We start from the raw sequence: 18,593 nt of genomic DNA on the forward strand, positions 1-18,593 counted from the left end.
CCCCCCCCCCCCCCCCCCCCCCCCGCCTTTTGTCCTCATTCTAAGATGCACTGAAACACATCCATAAAGACTCTTGGGTTTTAATTCCTACACCAGGTAGAAGAAAAATTTCAGCGATCTCTCCAAACAGAACATTTAAAGATAGTAGGTTCTCACTGATACCTGTTCAGGATTGCTTTCTAAACAGGACTGAACAAGCTTGTTCAGCAGCGGAGCTCTGATACCCTGGCCTGGAATCTCACACTGAACTCTTTAGAAATGCCAGATGAATTTTAACACGAGCAAGGGAAATCTGGGTCTCTGTTTCTTCATCTAGAAAATGGTGACTGTTTCTGCTGGCCTCACTGACTACAAGGATGAAAGGAAAGGATCCCCGTGGAAGCCCTTTGCCAATCTAACAAAATTTGAAATTGTATTTTACGTATCACCAGTGGAGCCGGCAGAATATATGTGAAAACTTAGTCTCTCGGATTAAAGTTTCATAAAGGGCATCTAGCCTTTTTCCAGAGCAAACAAACCAACCTCTACACCAAGCCTGCTTTAGATATGCTGGTATTGGTGCGCCTGGGTGGCTCAGTCGGTTAAGCGTCCGACTTTGGCTCGGGTCATGATCTCACAGTTCGTGGGTTCGAGCCCCGCGTCGGGCTCTGTGCTGACAGCTCAGAGCCTCGAGCCTGTTTCAGATTCTGTGTCTCCCTCTCTCTCTGACCCTCCCCTGCTCATGCTGTCTCTCTCTCAGAAATAAATAAAACATTAAAAAAAAAAAAGATATGCTGGTATTGATGAGAAAGAAAATCCTTTTTCTTTCTTCCTCTTTCCTCCTTCTCACATATGCCTATTGTGCATTCCCCTTGCCTTTCTGCTTTTTGCAGCCCTTCCCTTCACCCCCACCCCCACCTCTGCTGCTGCACAGGGGCCCCTGGGGTTGAGCTCACACCACAGACAGACGGGTAGGGCACACTCCTTGCACACTCTTCAAGCACAGCCTAGCTTTTTCTCATTCTGCTCATTTGGGCTGCAAGGTCAGAGTGAAATAGAGCATCTTTTGTACTCAGCTCTCAGTACCACGCTCGGTGTGAGGTCCCAAAGGTGTGTGTGCAAGATGAGAGTACTCACGAAACACAGAGGCACAGGACTCCGGGCAAGGACTCGCTGTCCCTTATCAGGAAGTTGCCATCCACCCGGTCCTTGAGCAGTAAGGTCTCGCAGTCTTTCTTAGACAGAGGGCCGTGGTAACAAGGCAGATCCATGGGGAGCCCTCTGGTATCCCTGAAATCGTCCGCAGGTCTGGGGACGGCTCTGAGGAGGGAACTGAGGGAAAGTGACCTCGCAAGGCTTCTCCAAGCACCTCTCCAGCCGGCTGGTGGGAGCGAGGTGACGCTGCCTTGTGGGGACTCAGGCAGTTTTGAAAGATTCAGGAAATGAAAGGGGTGGGGTTGATGAAGTGACCACGACTTTTCAGCCTGTAAGTGGCCCTAGTGTGACTCACAGAAGTGGGTGAGAGCAAGTTTGAGCACACGGTAAACTGGGTGATGTTCGTGGGTGGGACTGCAAGGCTGAAGTGAGCTCCCCAGCATGGGGTTGCGGCCTTGAATATCACCCTAAAGCACCCATCTTCTCCTTCTCTGGCTACTGGTGGGCCCTCCTGGGAGCGCGCCGCTACCTTTGGCTGCGGTTCATGCCCATTTCGGGCTGGAGCTGCCCATCCCTGCTCTACGCTAAGCTCATAACAGGTGCTCAGAAAGTGTGCGGATGCTGAATGAATCCGGGTTTGTCCAGTTGTGATGGAGCAATTGAGAAGGTAGGACTTCCACTGGTCAAATGGCATGAAAAATGGAAGACATTAGTGGGAATAGAAGGCAACTGAATGCAATGCCGGGGGACAGCCCAGCCCCCACTTAAGGCTCCCCTTGATGAGCAAAGGCCACTGTTAACATCTTTCAGCATTATGCTTTTTGGGGGAGGACCTGGGACAGGTGGAAGGGATGTCTGGGTGTGGAAAATCATGCAGGGAGTCTTCTCCCCGGTGCAGAAAAGGAGGATTGGTTTGAGGATCCTTGGGTCCTTTGAAGTTCGTGTCCTGGAGGCCAGCAGTGATGTGTCCCCATGAAGAAAGACCAAGTCTATCCATCCAGAGACACTGAGTCCTCTTTAGATAAGCTGGTATCGATGAGAAAATCCTTTTTCTTTCTTTTTCTTCCTTCCTTCCTTCCTTCCTTCCTTCCTTCCTTCCTTCCTTCCTTTCTTTCTTTCTTTCTTTCTTTCTTTCTTTCTTTCTTTCTCCTTCCTTCCTTCCTTTCTTTTCTGTCCTCTCCTCTCTGTCTCTGTCTCTGTCTCTGTCTTCTGTCTCTGTCTCTGTCTCTCTCTTAGCCTTTTCTGCCTTGATCCACTAATATTCTTGGGAAGGGGGGGGCCTTCTGTGATCTGAGGGTCAGAGTTAGCCCTAAGACTAATTTCTAAGACTCCCCCTCACTTTTATTGAGATATAATTGATATATAACATTGTGTAAGTTTAGGGTGTATAATGCATTGATTTGCTATCTTTATACATTGCAAAATGATTCCCACCATACTATAAGCTAACACTTTCGTCCTGTCACCTAATTACCCTTTCTTTTTTGTTGTGAGAACATTTAAGATCCACTCTCTTAGCAACTTTCAAGTATGTAATACAGTATTATTAACCATAAACGCCATGTATATTAAATTCCCCAAAACCTACTCCTGTTATAACTGGAAGTTTATACCCTCTGAACAACATCTCCCTGTTTCCCCCAAGGCCTTTTTGAACAAACAAACTGTCTACGTATTATTCATGAATTAATTTCAGACAGAATAAGCCGTGTGAGCCTATCTGTAATCCAATATTTTAAATTAGATCCCATTTACTTATCTCCCACAGTTACTATGGTACAATGTCAGTGGTATAAACTACATGTGAATTTCTTTCTGTATAGGACTTGCCACACATCTCAAGTATATATCTGTAAAAATAAGGAACTCCTAGGTGGCTCAGTCGGTTAAGCGTCCCACCTCTTGATCTCAGCCCAGGTCATGATCTCACAGTTTGTGGGTTTGAGCCCTGTGTCTGGCTCTATGCTGAGAGTATGGAACCTGATTGGGATTCTCTCTCTCTCTCTCTCTCTCTCTCTGCCCCCCCCCCACTCACATTGTCTCTATCTCTCTCAAAATAAATAAACAACAAAAAAAAGAACTATGTGCTCATGAGTCATCCTTACTTCTCTTAATGCCTTCTTAACCAGACAATTGCTTCATCTTGCTGCTGTGTTTAAGCGGTCCACCTACTACTGGGAAAACTGTCTCGTGGAGCTTCCTTGTAGCAGGTTTTTGCTCTTCCTTGGAAATCACACTCCTCTGCTGTTGGTGTAAAGCAGTGACATTCACCAAGAAACTTGTTATCCGAGAACTATGCTTTCAGATCCTCATTTTCCCTTATGTGGTGTAGGGCCATGTGTTGTTGAATTTCCTGGGAATTATGACAGGTGAGGAGAGAACTTATCCTGGGGAAAGAGGAAACTGGGTACCAAGCTGGATGTGAGAATATTTTCTGACCAAAGGGAAGAAATAAGTTGGTGCAAAATCATCATCGTCACTGGGGCTCTCTTGGCTTTTTTTTTCTTTTTCAAAACTCAGTCTGCCTTATCTCCACTCATCATAAGGGGAATGCAAATTAAAATCCATAGTGAGGCAACATCTCTCGCCTATCATATCGATGAAAACCAAAACTTTGAAAACATACTGGGGTAAGATTTGATAATATCGCCTACATTGCTGGTTGGAATACAAGATGGTTACAACTCCAGTGGAAGAGAGTCTGGCAATACCTAGGAAAGTTGCATATGCATTTCCCCCCCCCCCGCCCCCATAGGCTCATCTCGCTCCCATTTTGTAGTACCTAATGAAATAAATAATTCAGGCAAAGGCAGTCAATGGGTGAACATTTTAGGCAAAGGTTTGACAATGACATTTACAAGGGAGAAACCCAGCAGGCACCACCTGAACCCCCTGGTCAGTCTTAGCATAACTAAGAGCAGAACAACTAGACATTGAATTACCATGAACTTGAGGCATCAGGAAGCATGCAGCACCAGTAATGAAGCTTACTTTCAAAAACTGTTGACCTTGCGGTAAGTCAAGCTCTTAGAATGAAATTCTATTTATGAGACCATAATGAAGATGCAGACAGATAAAATCCAGTATGTGGGACATTTGGTAGGAACAACTAACATTGTTTCTTCATGGGTTAATGTCATAAAGATGGAGTCAGAGAACGGGATGGGGACTGCTCTAGATTAAAAGAGATTGATGAAGCATATGACCAATGTAACATGATGATCTTGTTTAGATCCTTGTTTGATAAAACCTAATACAAAGAAGTTTCCCGCTATTGGGGAAATTTAAATATTGATGGGATGGTAGATGAAACCAAGGAAATTGTTGCTTTTGTTAGGGGTAGTGAAGGCATTGTGCTTATGTGAGTAAATATCCATAGCTGGGTGATGATAAGGTTCGTTATATTAATGGCTCTGATTTTTGCATGTTGTTGAAATTTTTTATGATAAAAAGTCTTCCATTCTCATGTTATTCTGATCAATGCCACCTCTGAGAACAGCTGCACAGTACACAGCAACATCTTTAATTTCTTTTTTTGAAGTCACTTAGTGAGGGTGATGGGGAGAAGAGGGGAAGAGAGAGGGAGAGAGAGAATCCCAAGCAGGCTCTACCCTCCACCATGGAGCTCAATGTAGGGCTTGAACCCAAGAACTGTGAGATCATGACCTGAACCACTGAGCCATGCAGGTGCCCAGCATCTTTAATTTCTTACATGGATTCCCCTTCCTTTCATCAATGGCAATCAAAGCCTCCTGCCATGTTTTGTGAAACATGACTCCATCCCTCTAGCCATAGTTGATTGGACCAAGGGTAGGCTTCTGACCCAAGATGGGCTAGTCAGAGACACTAACCAAGGAATTTGGAGGAAATTAAGAAAAGAAAGAAGAGGGAGGCACCGGAGATGGAGCGTGGGGATAAGAATGGAAATGAGTTCCCTAGAAATGGTTATAAACGTTTTGTTTTTGTTGTTGATGTTTTGCTATGGACCCAGAAGACAGCAAAGAGAGAACTCGTCCGCAAACGAAGAATGAAGTAGACTCGTGGAGAGAAGTAGAATCAAGAGTCAGTCCTACCAAGACAATTTACTGAATGGTACAATATATTTGCAAATCATCTATCTAATAAGGGGTTAATATCCCAATATATAAAGAATTCCTACAACTCAATAGCAAAAAACCCAACCAATCCCATTTCAATATGGGAAAAGGACCTGACTAAACTTTTTTTTCCCAAAAAATATATACAAATGGCCAACAGGTACATGAAAATGTGCTCAACACCATTAACCATCCGAAAAATGTCAATCACAACCATAAGGTACCATCTCACACCTGTTAGAAGTAGCATCACCAAAGAGACTAGAGATAATAGACCTATTAGATCTATTATAGATCTATTAATAGATATAGTCTAGATAATAGTGAGCTTGTGGAGGAAAAGGAATCCTTGTGAATCATTGGTGGGAATGTAAATTGTTACAACCGCTATGGAAAGCAGTGTGGAGGTTCTCCAGAAAGTTAAAAATAGAACCGCCATATGATCAAACTACTTCTGGATATACATCTGAAGGAGATGAAATCAGTATGCTGAAGAAATATCTGCATCCCCATGTTCACTGCAGCATTATTTACAGTAGCCAAGACATGAAAAGAACGTAAGTCACCTGTCAACAGGTGAATGGATACAGAACACGTGGTATATATACACCGTGGAATATTAAACAGCCGTAAGAAAGAAAGAAATCTTCCTATTTGCAACAACATGGATGGAGCTTAAGGGCACTATGCTAAGTGAAATGAGTCAGGCATAGAAAGTCAAATATTGTATGATCTCACTCCTGTGGAATCTAAGGGGAGAAAAAGTCACAGAAAAAGAGATCAGATTTGTGGTTACCAAAAGTAAGAGGAGGGCGAATCACATGAAGGTGGGCAAATACTTCCAGTTACAAGATAAGTAAGTCCAAGGGGCATGATGTACAACATGGTGACCACAGCTAACATTGCTGTGCGATGTATAGGAGAGGAAATCCTAGCCCGCTGTCCCGGAGTCCCAGCCGGTTCCTACAGCAGTCCCGCAGTCGCCCTGCTCCTCTTTCCTTTCAAAATGACAGATGTCGCTGTGTCCTTCACCAAGGACGTCCTGGCGGGTGGAGTGGCTGCGGCGGGTCAAGCTGCTGCCGCAGGAGCAGCACGCCAGCAAGCAGCTCACCACCGATAAGCAGTACAAGGGCATCATCGACTGTGTGGTTCGGATCCCCGAGGAGCAGGGCGTCCTCTCCTTAAGGCGCGGTAACCTGGCCAATGTCATCAGATACTTCCCCACCCAGGCTCTCAACTTTGCCTTCAAAGATAAATATAAACAGATCTTCCTGGGCGGCGTGGACAAGAGGACCCAGTTTTGGCGCTACTTCGCAGGAAACCTGGCATCAGGCGGTGCCACAGGGGCCACGTCCTTGTGTTTAGTGTATCCTCTGGATTTTGCCCGGACCCGTCTGGCAGCCAATGTGGGCAAAGCCGGGGTGAAAGGGAATTCCGAGGCCTTGGTGACTGCCTGGTTAAGATCTACAAATCCGAAGGGATTAGGGGCCTGTACCAAGGCTCTAACGTGTCTGTGCAGGACATTAGCATCTCCAGAGCTGCCTACTTCGGCATCTATGATACGGCCAAGGGAATGCTTCCGGATCCCAAGAACACTCACATCGTCATCAGCTGGATGATCGCCCAGCCTGTCACAGCAGTAGCTGGGTTGACTTCCTATCCCTTTGACACTGTTCGTCGCCGAATGATGATGAAGTCGGGGCACAAAGGAACTGACATCATGCACACGGGTGCGCATGCCTGCTGGAGGAAGATTGCCCGAGATGAAGGAGCCAAAGCTTTTTTCACGGGTGTGGTCCAAAGTTCTTAGAGGCATGGGTGGTGCTTTTGTGCTTGTCTTGTATGATAAAATCAAGAAGTTCGCATGAATTACTTCCTAGTTCGTCCCTCCCCCCCCGTGAACAGGCATGTTGTTTCATATAATGTACCTTGAGCATTCTTGACAGACTGTCGGCTATTGATCAATGGCCACTATTGACTGGTTGAAAATGGGAAGTGATAATATTCATCTGACCAGTTTTCTCTGAAAGCCATTTCCACAATGACGGGACTCAATTATATTTTTTATTTCAGTCACTCCTAATAACATTTGAAAAAATAAAAACGATCTGAAATCTAAAAAAAAAAAAAAAGGAGAGGAAATCCTAAAAGTTCTCATCACTAGGAAAAACATGTTTTCCTTTTTTCTTTTTCTTTGGTGTGTGTGTCTATGAGAGGATGGATATTAACTAGACTTATGGCAGCAATCATTTTACAACATATGTAAGTCAAGTCCTGATGCTGTCCACCTTAGTCTTACACAGTGCTGCATGTCAATTATATCTCAACAAAATATTTATATCTCAAAAAGAAAAAGAAAAAGAGAGACACGGTCCTATTTAGGGTCTCCATGGATTTTTATTTCTTGGATCCAGTGTAAGAATATCATATGTAACACATAGAAACATATAAAATATGTGTTAATCGGCTGTCTATGTAACAGGTAAGGCTTCAGGTCGACAGTAGGCTATTAGTAATTAAGTTTTGGGTGAGCCAAGAGTTATGTGTGCATTTTGACTGCCTGGGGCAGGAGGGGGGGTTGTCAGTACCCCTAACCCTCATATTGTTCAAGGGTTAACCATATACTCATTTCACTGCTTTAACCATCTTATATGTTTAACTCTCTTATATGCTTCACTTTATTTTACAATTGCAATATTTAGGAGTAAACAAAGTGAAAAAGAAATCTCTGGAAGAGTGCAAACAAAGATCTCAAAGGGGGCTAAGAGACTCGAATCAAATATAAAAGGTAAACTTGATGAGTATGCATTTTAGGAGAAGCTATGATCAGGAAGTTTGCTCATTAGGTAAGTAAACATTAGGCAGCTTTATTTTTTTCCATGCAGTTTGGTTTAAGTGAACAGGCTGGAGTCCTCTTGGAACACCACGAAAGAAACTGAGGTTGAAATCCTCTACCTATAACAAGGAGAGGTTGCTGGGCTAATTACTCTTCAATGTGGAGGCCAATGAGTAAGGTGAGAAAAGTCTAGGGAATCTATCTCATCCTCCACATGAGAAACCTGGGTTTACTTCCTGAGGGAACCGGATGTGTTGAGCGTATTCATTTCTTATTGGCGTTGTAACAAATTACCACCCACTTAGTGCCTGAAAACTACACAAATTCATTATCTTTGTCTTCTCGGGTCAGAAGTCTGGTGGGCTTGATGGGTCTCTGCTTAGCTTCTCACAAGACCAAAATCAAGATGTCAGCTTGTGTTCCTTCTTGGAGGCTCTGGGAGCCGAGTCCATATTCTTGCTCATGTAGACTGTTGTGGAGTTTAGCTTCATGTAGTTGTGGGAATGGCAGCCCACTTTCTTACTGGCTCAGTTAAGGACTCATCTCAGATTCTAGAGCCTTCCCCTGTGTCTTGGCTTGTGACCTCTTTCTTCCATCCTCAAAATCAGTGTTGGCAGGTCAAGTCTCTCCCACACTTCAAACCTCTCCTCTGTCCCCTCCTCCACCAATCTCTAACCACCAACTGTGTTCTTCTACTTTGGTGAACTCCTGGGATTACATTGGACCCATCGACACAATCCAGGATACCCCCCTTTCTTTAAGGTCAAATGATCAGCAGTCATTTTTAATTCCTTTTTTAAGTTTATTTATTTTTGAGACAGAGACAGACAGAACATGAGCGGGGAGGGGCAAGAGAGAGAGAGAATCTCACAGAGTCTGAGGCAGGCTCCAGGGTCTGAGCTGTCAGCACAGAGCCCAATGTGGGGCTTGAACTCACAGACGGCGAGGTCATGACCTGAGCTGAAGCTGGACATTTAATCAACTGAGCCACCAGGTGCCCCATAGTCAGTTTTAATTCTATCTGCAAAGTTCCTTTTGTCAAGGAACCTAACATATACACGGGATCCTGGACTTGGGGGTGCAGGTATTAGTCAGTTTTCACATCAGGGACATGACCAAAGGAAGAACTAGAATCGAAAAAAGATACCAAGGCAGATGTCAGGGGCTGTGAGAAGAGAAAACAAAACTTTGGTGGTTAAAGTGGTCAGTCTGAGGAAATGACAGATATGTCCCTTGCTGCCCAGGTGCGTAACAGGGTCTGGTCTTCTCTGTCACCCTTTTAGCTGTGTTTCCTGGCCCTCGGTAGGCAGCAGCCTGGCCCCTGAGATGGGGAGCAGGGATACAGCTCCTGGGAGATCTCAACAGAAAGGTGATTACAATGACTGGCCACTTACAGGTCCGGCCACAGCACTGCGGTCAATTCCGGCTTCTGCCTGACCTTTCACAGGGCTCCAGGGTGAGAGGAAGTATGTGTATGGTAGCAAGGGGTGGTCTTCTAGAAGTTTACTTCCTGGGCTTACAGGGAAAATCATGTAACAACCTGAATCCCTCCTGCAAGGAACAGGAGTCTGGAGGAGCTGGCATCTCTTTCCCAGAAGCCTCCTGGCAGAAAGCGGCTTAATACCATCACCTCGTTTCTTGGGATTCTTTTTCTTTCTTTTTTTTTTTTAAATTTTGTTGATGTTTTTATTTATTTTTGAGACAGAGAGCATGAGCTGGGGAGGGGCAGAGAGGGAGGGAGACAGGAACCCAACTTAGGCAGGTTCCACACTGACAGCACAGAGCCCGATGCGGGGCTCGAACTCACAAGCCGTGAGATGGTGCCCTGAGCCGAAGTCAGACGCTTAGCTGACTGAGCCCCCCAAGTACCCCCAGTTTCTTGGATTTCTATTTCTTGCCCTCATCAGAGCAGAAGAAAAGCTGAAATGTCAGCATGAGTGATACCGAAAGAGTGTAGACGTCCCCAAGTTGTGCCCCATGCGGCATAGCTTTCCAGCTGTGCTAAAGGGCCCACAGCACTCTAGAACATTCTCTTGTTTCATTCTGAGGGTCTTCAGTACAAGGACACACATCACTGGTGAAAAGTTGGAAAAGTCCCCTCAGGCCTTGGGGACGGGATGACTCTTATTAAAAGTAGCCCCTCGGTCTCACTGACATGGCGGGTGGGTCCAGAGTGCTCCCTGGGTACACTGCTTGTTTCCTCCCTGTGGTCATTTCTTAGGGCCACCATGACAAGGTGCCAAAAACTGGGTGGCTGAAAGCCACAGACATGTATTTTCTCGCAGAAGCTAGAAGTCTGAAACTGAGGCACCACACCCATACCCACCACACACACACACACACACACATGCACGCACACGCACGCACACAGACACACACACACCCCACACACAGGTGCACTGGTCTCTGTCCACCTCCTTTTTTTCAGGTTTCGAGGCAGCTGCAGGTTCTTACTACCCAAGGATGTGGCTTCTCCTGGGAAAAGCGTGTCTATTCCTTGCAGGAAGGCTCACAGATCAGCGGACGATTGCTGCTGGAAACCCTTTATTCCTCACAGTTCCCAGGGGAGGAGTCACGCCCCTCTGTGGGGGGCAGAGCAGGGGAAAATACTTCGGGGGGCAGGGGGGTCGCTGGGGCAGGGACCGCAGACCTGTCCTTATTGTGGTTTCCCTGGGATGGGCTGGACGAGGTGTAGGATGGGCTGGCACCCCGAGGCAGACGCAGTGTGCCTGGGCCTCCTCTCTGATACCTGGCTCTGGGGTGATTAAGGCTGAGGTGAAATAAAGGGATTAAGGGTACAGGTTCTGGATTGGGAAGTTTGCATTTGAAAAGAGGGGCGAGCAATTTAGTATCTCTAGCAATTGGCTAGTCCTAGGAGGGACAGTCCTCCAAGGTCAGCAAGGCCCTCAATGTTAAAATATCACAATACAAGCATTCCTGGGTGGCTCAGTCGGTTAAGCATCCGACTTCAGCTCATGTCATGATCTTGTGGTTTGTGAGTTCAAGCCCCACATGGGGCTCTCTGCTCTCAACTCAGAACCTGGGCCTGCTTCAGATTCTGTGTCTCCCTCTCTCTCTGCCCCTCTCCTGCTTGTGCTCTGTCTCTCTGTTTCTCTCTCTCAAAATAAATAAATATTTAAAAATGTGTTCTTAAAACTAAAAATTTTTAAAAATATCAGAATACAGAAAATAAAAAGACATGCTTAACGTAGGTGTTGAGCAAATCTGTTTGATTTACTGGAGGCAATGAGTGGTCAGCACGGTCAGTTCTACAAGGCTTTCTGGACACGAAGTCATTGCCTAAATTAGTTAATTACTCAATCTACCCGAATGCACTGCTACTGATAGAAATCTAAGGGGTTTCTCCCAAGTGTAAAATGCTGTTTTCCTTGGGGACTTCAGGGCCAACACAGCTGCCTGATTGGCTAACATAGGAGACCCTCCAGTGGTGTCTAACACAGCTTGCGGTGGGCCCCTCCCAGCACTTGAAATTTAGGTAGAATTACCTCAGTTTCCCCAGACCATGCCCTGAGAAAAGTTCTGTCATGTAAATTCCTAGGGACTTACTTTTTCATGACACCCCCCTCTGCCTCCAAGTCTCCCCCACCCCCATCCCACCTAGGCTTCCTGTCCTTCCCCAGCACTGACCCACATGGCCCAGAAAGCGCCATTGCAACAGTGTGGCCACTGCCCTTCCCCGCCCAAGTCAACACTCACTCGTAAGAAAGCATCAGTGAACAAAGTCAGATTTACCCCAGATTTGGCAGAGGGGGTGGAGGAGGAAAGGTTTACATTGAAGACTCCACAGCAAGTAACAGAAATCCATTCAGATGCTCGGATTCCCCAGAGCCCCTTTGCACCCAGCACATCCCACAGGCACTCTCTGAGCCCCCTTCCTTGGACCCAGTGAGATGCAAATCAATCAATCAACCAAACGAACCAGCAAACAAAAGCAGGAGGGAAAGGAGACAAGAAAACTCGAAAAAGACTACATTGTTGAGTTGCATATGATATGTAGTGAGGTTACATTTAATACTATTTTGAATAGTGGTTTGAAGCCCCAGTTGGGTGTTGAGCTCTGCGCTAGCATCGCGGAGCCGGCTTGGGATTCTCTCTCTCTCTCCTTCTCTCTTGCCCCTCCCCTGCTTGCGCTTTCTGTCTCTCTCAAAATAAATAAACTTAAAAAATATATATGTATAAATTTTTATTAATCTTGAGAGAGAGAATAAGAGCGAGCAAGTAAGAGAGGGACAGAGAGAGAGGGAGAGAGAGAATCCCAAGCAGGCTCCACACCACCAGCACAGAGCCCCATGTGGGGCCCTATCCTATGAACTGTGAGATCATGACCTGAGCCAAAATCAAGAGCCAGAAGCATACTTGACTGAGCCACCCAAGAGGCCCCAAAAATAATGTTTTGAACAGTGCAAATTAAAGAGTGTGGCCTGAATGATTACATATTCTATAAAACTTCGATCGGTATAAATCTCTCTAAATTGGAAAAATTCATCAACAGTTGGACAATCACAACACTGATGAACATGAATCACAAACCGTGTACATGCTAGTGCCATGTTTGGATGTTCTATTAGCCAGTACATTAAAATATCAGCCAACACTTGCCAGCAGCCATACTTTGTCATCCTTTTGTGGTCCCTTAGGGCTGCTGTGACAAAAATGCCATGGACTGGGCATTTAAACAATAAAAATGTGTTTCTCACAGATCAGGAGGCAGGATGTCCAAGATCAAGGTGCTGGCACATTTGGTTGTCTGGTGAAAGTGTGCTTCCTGATTCATAGATCTTCTCCATGTGGCTTCACAAGACAAAAGCGGTGAGAGCTGTTTGTGGTCTCTTTTCTAAGGTGCAGTGATTACACTCCTGCCCCCCTGGTGACCTGATCAACCCCCCAAAGGCCCCAACTCCTGATCCCATCACATTATTGATTAGAATTTCAACATGTGAATTTTGGGGGATGCAAACGTCGGTCCAAGATGGCCACCATATTTTCCTTCCCCTCCTGTAGGAGAAAGCCATCCCCCACTGAGGGGAACCTATCCCCTGCTATTTTTGAATATGAGCTGGGGGGCACATGGGTGGCTCAGTCGGTTGAGTGCCTGACTTTGGCTCAGGTCCTGATCTCACAGTTTGTGGGTTCAAGTGCCACGTTGGGCTCTGTGCTGACAGCTGGGAGCCTGGAGTCTGCTTCAGATTCCGTGTCTCCCTCTCTCTCTGCCCCTCCCCTGCTTGCGTTCTGTCTCTCTCAAGAATAAATAAACATTAAAAAAATTTTTGAATATGAGCTGGAATGTGGCTCCTGTTGTTTTGACAACAAAATACAGTAGAAGTAACATGGTATGACTTTGGAAGCTAGGTCATAAGAAGCCTTGAAGCTTCCAACTAGATCTCTTGGAATATTTGTTCAGGAGGTAACTAGTCACTGTGTGTTGTGCCCAAATCGTGAGTCCCCTGAGACCTCCAAGGAGCCGTCACCGATGCAAGTACATACAGGTCTTTATCACAAGCTCGAACAGGGGTTCACCTGTCTACTGGTGCAGCGGCAGCAAGGAGAAGCCCTGAACAATGGCGAGCAAGGTTTTTATGGGGTAAGGGACAGGGGTGATACAGTGCACACGTTGTACTTTTTGCATCATCACATAAGCACCAGTCATAATTGTACAATACCCATGGTAACAGTTTTGACCATTCAGTATCTGTGAGGCGTCCGTTACTTTTGGCGGGACCCAATCATGACCTTTGAGAATCCTTTGAAAATGACCAATTATAAGGTGAGCTCAAAGGGCCTACCTGGGGTTTAGGCAAGCGGTGAGTGATTGGCTAGTTTGTACAGAGTAACTACCTGCAGTTCCCGGCCTGACTCAGACCACAGGAATGTTACACATTTCTTTTGATTGGCTGATCCCAGGGCAGTCCTGAGGGTGACTTCAGCTGAAGCTTTTAATGGAACTGGGGCTACGTGCAGCCTGACGTTGCTCTTAATGGAGGACTTAATTTCAGGCTCTTCATGTGAAAGCGTCTGGCTGTCCTGTGACTGTCATACTGTGAGGTAGCCCATCTGTGTCACTTGGAGACAGATGCTCTTAGCTCGAGCTGTTCCCAACATCCGAGGTGTCAGATATAAGAGAGAAGAAACCTTCAGATGACTCCATCCTCACCTGCTATTTCATTGCAACCATACGAGAGACCCCAAACAAGAGTTCCGTCAACTGTCAGATGCATGAGAAATGATAGCACACTGTTGTTTTAAGCCCCTAACTCGTAAAGTGTTTGGTTACAAAGCAGTAAATAGTTGAAATACGATGTGAGTGGTATGGTAGCCTGGATACCATATAATGGTACCGGAATGCTGCTTACACTATTGATTGCCTGCCCGATAACTACTCTCCCCCTTTTCCTTTCTAACAGAAACCTGATTTTATTCACATAAGCATCTCGCAAGTCCCAGGGAATGAATCATCCGTGGTCTAAATCAAGGACGGTAATATTTTTCTTTCCCTGGTGATTGGGTCATAAGTTAGTTTGGGCCATTCAGTTAAAACTGTTTTATTCCCAGATAAAAGAAGAGAGAATTGTGAAAGAGGGGTCTCTGGCTGCCCTAACCGCAACCCTGCTGCCTGCTCCTGAATGCTGTCGCAGAAAGATGTACCTGGAGAGGTAGCAGACATTTGTACCTGAGGATGCAATGGGCCCAAGGGAAAATGGAAAGAGCCCAGGACCTTTACACTATAGTTGAAGAACTGAATCAGTGCCAGCAGGCACCTTTAGAAAATTATTTATTAATAAAATGCCATATATTTTTGTCTTCCTTAATCCATAATCCTTTGGAATTTCTGTTTCTTGATCTGACATCATTTATTTTTTTTAAATTTTTTTAATGTTTATTTATTTTTGAGAGAGAAAGACAGAATGCAAGTGGGGGAGGTCAGAGAGAGAGGGAGACACAGAATCCAAAGCAGGCTCCAGGCTCCGAGCTGTCAGCACAGAGCCTGATGTGGGGCTCGAACCCACGAACCGTGAGATCATGACCGGAGCCAAAGTTAGTCACTCAACTGACTGAGCCTCCCAGGTGCCCCGATCTGACATCATTCTTTATGATGCATGCTTATTCCCATGATTTTACTTCAGCATTTACTATTGCATAGTTTTAAATATTTTGAAGATCTTAACACCTATACTCAATATTTTGAGTATACTCAATAAACCTATATTCAATCATTTGTGCTAGAGTAAAGCAGTCCTGCAACACTAGTCACTGTGGGGAAGAAATTAGTGGAGATGAAAGAGTATGGACATTAGAGAGACAGAGAGAGGCAAACTATGAGAGACTCTCAAATACTGAGAACAAACTGAAGGTTGATGTGGGTGGGGGAGAAGGGAAGGGAGGTGATGGGCATGAAGGAGGGCACTTGTTGGGATGAGCACTGGGTGTTATATGGAAACCAACTTGACAATAAGCTATAAAAGAAAAAAAAAGAAATAGTAAGGACATAGCCACTCATTGTGATAAAAATACTGTTCACTTGGAAGAAAAGACTCTACTAAATTCTGGAGATAATGATGATGAAAGACAAAGCAGCCTTGATACAAAATCACATTGCGAGAATTGTGGATTTATGTCCTTTAAATATGTATATTCCCACTTTACTTTTACTTTTGCGGGAAAATGAGTCTCAAATCATAGGACTTTTAAATTATGCAAGTCTTAACACCATAAATCTGTTGCAGATATATGATACATTCAAAGTCAAGATTAGCTAAGCTATGCATTAAACACTCAAAAAGAGACTATAAAGGGCGCTTAATATATGTAAAAATATTCAGAGAGGAATAATCTATTCTATTGCTATGAAATAAGGCAAATTTTGTGATATTCATTAGGAATATTAAATCTCGATTCAAGAGACAAAAAGAAGTAAAAAGTTATTACAAATATGTCAGGAGGGAAGAAAGCTAATCAAAGGGTCTTGTGTTTTAGGTAATAAGGGAAGTCAGGCTTCATATGGTAATTCTTGCTATTATTCCTCATTAGAATTGGCAGGGGGGAGAAAGGGAGCCAAGAAGAAAGTGGTTGATCCATTTTCAAAGAAAGATTGGTATGATGTAAAAGCACCGGCAATGTTTAATATAAGAAATATCGGGAAAACACTAGTCACAAGAACTCAAGGAACCAAAATCGCATCTGATGGCCTCAAGGGTCGTGTGTTTGAAGTAAGCCTTGCTGATCTGCAGAATGATGAAATTGCATTTAGGAAATTCAAGCTGATTACTGAAGATGTTCAGGGCAAAAACTGCCTGACTAATTTCCATGGCATGGATCTTACCCGGGACAAAATGTGCTCCATGGTCAAAAAATGGCAGACCATGATTGAGGCTCATGTTGATGTCAAGACTACCGATGGGTATTTGCTTCGTCTTTTTTGTGTCGGTTTTACTAAAAAACGCAACAATCAGATTCGAAAGACCTCTTATGCTCAGCACCAGCAGGTCCGCCAAATTCGGAAAAAGATGATGGAAATCATGACCCGAGAGGTGCAGACAAATGACTTGAAAGAAGTGGTCAATAAATTGATTCCAGACAGCAATGGAAAAGACATAAAAAAAGATTGCCAGTCTATTTATCCACTCAATGATGTCTTTGTTAGAAAAGTAAAAATGCTCAAGAAGCCCAAGTTTGAATTGGGAAAGCTCACGGAGCTTCACGGTGAAGGTAGTAGTTCTGGAAAAGCTACTGGGGATGAGACCAGTGCTAAAGTTGAACGAGCTGATGGATATGAGCCACCAGTCCAGGAATCTGTTTGAAATTCAGACATTTAATGGCAACAAATAAAAAATGTTATTTGTGAAAAAAAAAAAAAGAAAAGAATTGGCAGGGGGATGGGTGGAATGCAAGTCTACCATCTTCCACTGCATACCATTCAGGTTTCTTTGCCTAAATCCCATCAATGCTTTTTATATTGTAACACAGCTCCAGCATAACCAAAATAACAGTAAAACCCCTCAAACTGCTAATCTCTCTCTGAATCCCTCCCTCCCCAAATGAATTGATACAATACAAAAATCTATTAAAAGATAGAGTCCTGGGGCGCCTGGGTGACTGAGTCAGTTACATGTCCAACTCTTGATTTTGACTCATGTCATGATCTTATAGTTTGTGAAATCAAGCCCTGCACTGACAGCTCAGATCCTACTTGGAATTCTCCCTTTTCCTCTCTCTCTGCCCCTCCACTGCTCTCTCTCTCTCAAAATAAATAAACTTAAAAAAAACTTTTTAAAAGATAGAGTATTAAAATATATAGTATTCCTATTATATTAAGACATACCAACATAGTAAGGATTAGTACTTTGACATCATACATGTACCCATGAAGCAGAAAGGATTTAATGGAAACTTGCTCAGGCTAGAAGAACCAGAACCTTAATTCATAAGTAGAATCTTAAAATTTTAGAAGAAGAACTGTTTGAAATAATAACTTTGCAGTTCTTAGTGCAAATTACTGATTAAGGCAGTCAGTCTGTGACATCAAGTAAAATAAGTGACAAATGATGATTTAAAAGAATCTGAGTTTATATATCTCTTTTGTGAACTTTCACTATTTCAAGATCAGGAATAGAAACACAACACTTCTGGTGTGCCTAGGTGGCTCCGTTGGTTAAGCGTCTCGCTCTTGACTTCAGCTCAGGTCATGACCTCACTGTGAGTTTGAGCCCCAAGTCCGGCGCTGGGCTGACAGCGCACGGAGGCTGCTTGGGGTTCTCTCTCTGCCCCTGCCCCACTCATGCTCATGTTCTCTCTCTCAAAATAAGTAAATAAACTTAAAAATAAAAAAACACAACACTTTTGAATCTAGAGACAATTTTTTTTTTGGTTTAATTATTTATTTTGAGAGGGGCAGGGCAAAGGGAGAGAGGGGGACAGAGAATCCCAAGCAGGCTGCTTACTGTCAGTTCAGAGCCCAATGCGGGGTTTCATCTCACATGACGTGAGATCATGACCTGAGCCAAGATCAAGAGTCAGATGCTTCAACCACTGCACCGCTCAGGCGTCCAAGACAATTCTTAATTATGTGGAATGACTGTGCAGTTTCTGGATTAGCAAGGATTTTCCTGGGTTTTGCTGATCATTTCTTCTGTTTATTAACACTCCTACCAGCAGGTGGAGAATAGAGCAGAGAGGTTGGAGAATCCACATTTTGCAGAAGTCATTGTCTGTGAACGTGGCTTTTGTGGGAGTCCGTGGTGCTGGGAGAGAAATGCAAGGCAGGAAGAGAATGAAATGAATGGCCCAACCGGCTCAGTCCCCTTTTCTTTTCTTTTTTTTTTTTTTAATTTTTTTTTTATGTTTTTATTTATTTCTGGGAGAGAGAGAGACAGTGTGAGCAGGGGAGGGTCAGAGAGAGAGGGAGTCACAGACTGAAACAGGCTCCAGGCTCTGAGCTGGCAGCCAGCACAGAGCCCGACATGGGGCTCGAACCCACGAACAGCAAGATCATGACCTAAGCGAAAGTCGGA

At 44.5% G+C, this 18,593-nt stretch overlaps 2 protein-coding genes and 1 pseudogene across 3 annotated transcripts in view; 2 read left to right on the forward strand and 1 right to left on the reverse strand.

Moving 5' to 3' along the window:
* The window catches only part of SH2D1B (SH2 domain containing 1B), a 30,036-nt gene extending 28,650 nt beyond the window's left edge, over positions 1 to 1,386 (reverse strand). The window contains exon 1 of one of the 2 annotated variants that reach the window (XR_005530825.1): positions 1,117 to 1,325. Coding sequence is in view for 1 of the 2 variants with exons in the window: in XM_039245993.1 (XP_039101924.1) it covers positions 1,117 to 1,250 (134 nt within the window). In the remaining variant the exon portion in view is untranslated. Of the gene's footprint in view, positions 1 to 1,116 lie in introns of both variants that reach the window. The other variant, XM_039245993.1, reaches the window with a different exon arrangement.
* A 4,851-nt stretch (positions 1,387 to 6,237) lies between these two features.
* LOC120241047 lies at positions 6,238 to 7,099 on the forward strand (annotated as a pseudogene).
* A 3,123-nt stretch (positions 7,100 to 10,222) lies between these two features.
* On the forward strand, positions 10,223 to 16,932 carry LOC120241048 (40S ribosomal protein S3a-like). Its single transcript, XM_039245962.1, has 2 exons — positions 10,223 to 10,229; positions 16,114 to 16,932. Exons 1-2 carry the CDS (start codon positions 10,223 to 10,225, stop codon positions 16,881 to 16,883), a joined length of 777 nt encoding a protein of 258 aa, XP_039101893.1. The 3' UTR covers positions 16,884 to 16,932.
* The last annotated feature ends 1,661 nt before the right edge of the window (positions 16,933 to 18,593 follow it).

This window comes from Hyaena hyaena, unplaced genomic scaffold (assembly GCF_003009895.1).
Source record: "Hyaena hyaena isolate Hyena2069 unplaced genomic scaffold, ASM300989v1 scaffold_275, whole genome shotgun sequence".
NCBI lineage: Eukaryota > Metazoa > Chordata > Mammalia > Carnivora > Hyaenidae > Hyaena > Hyaena hyaena.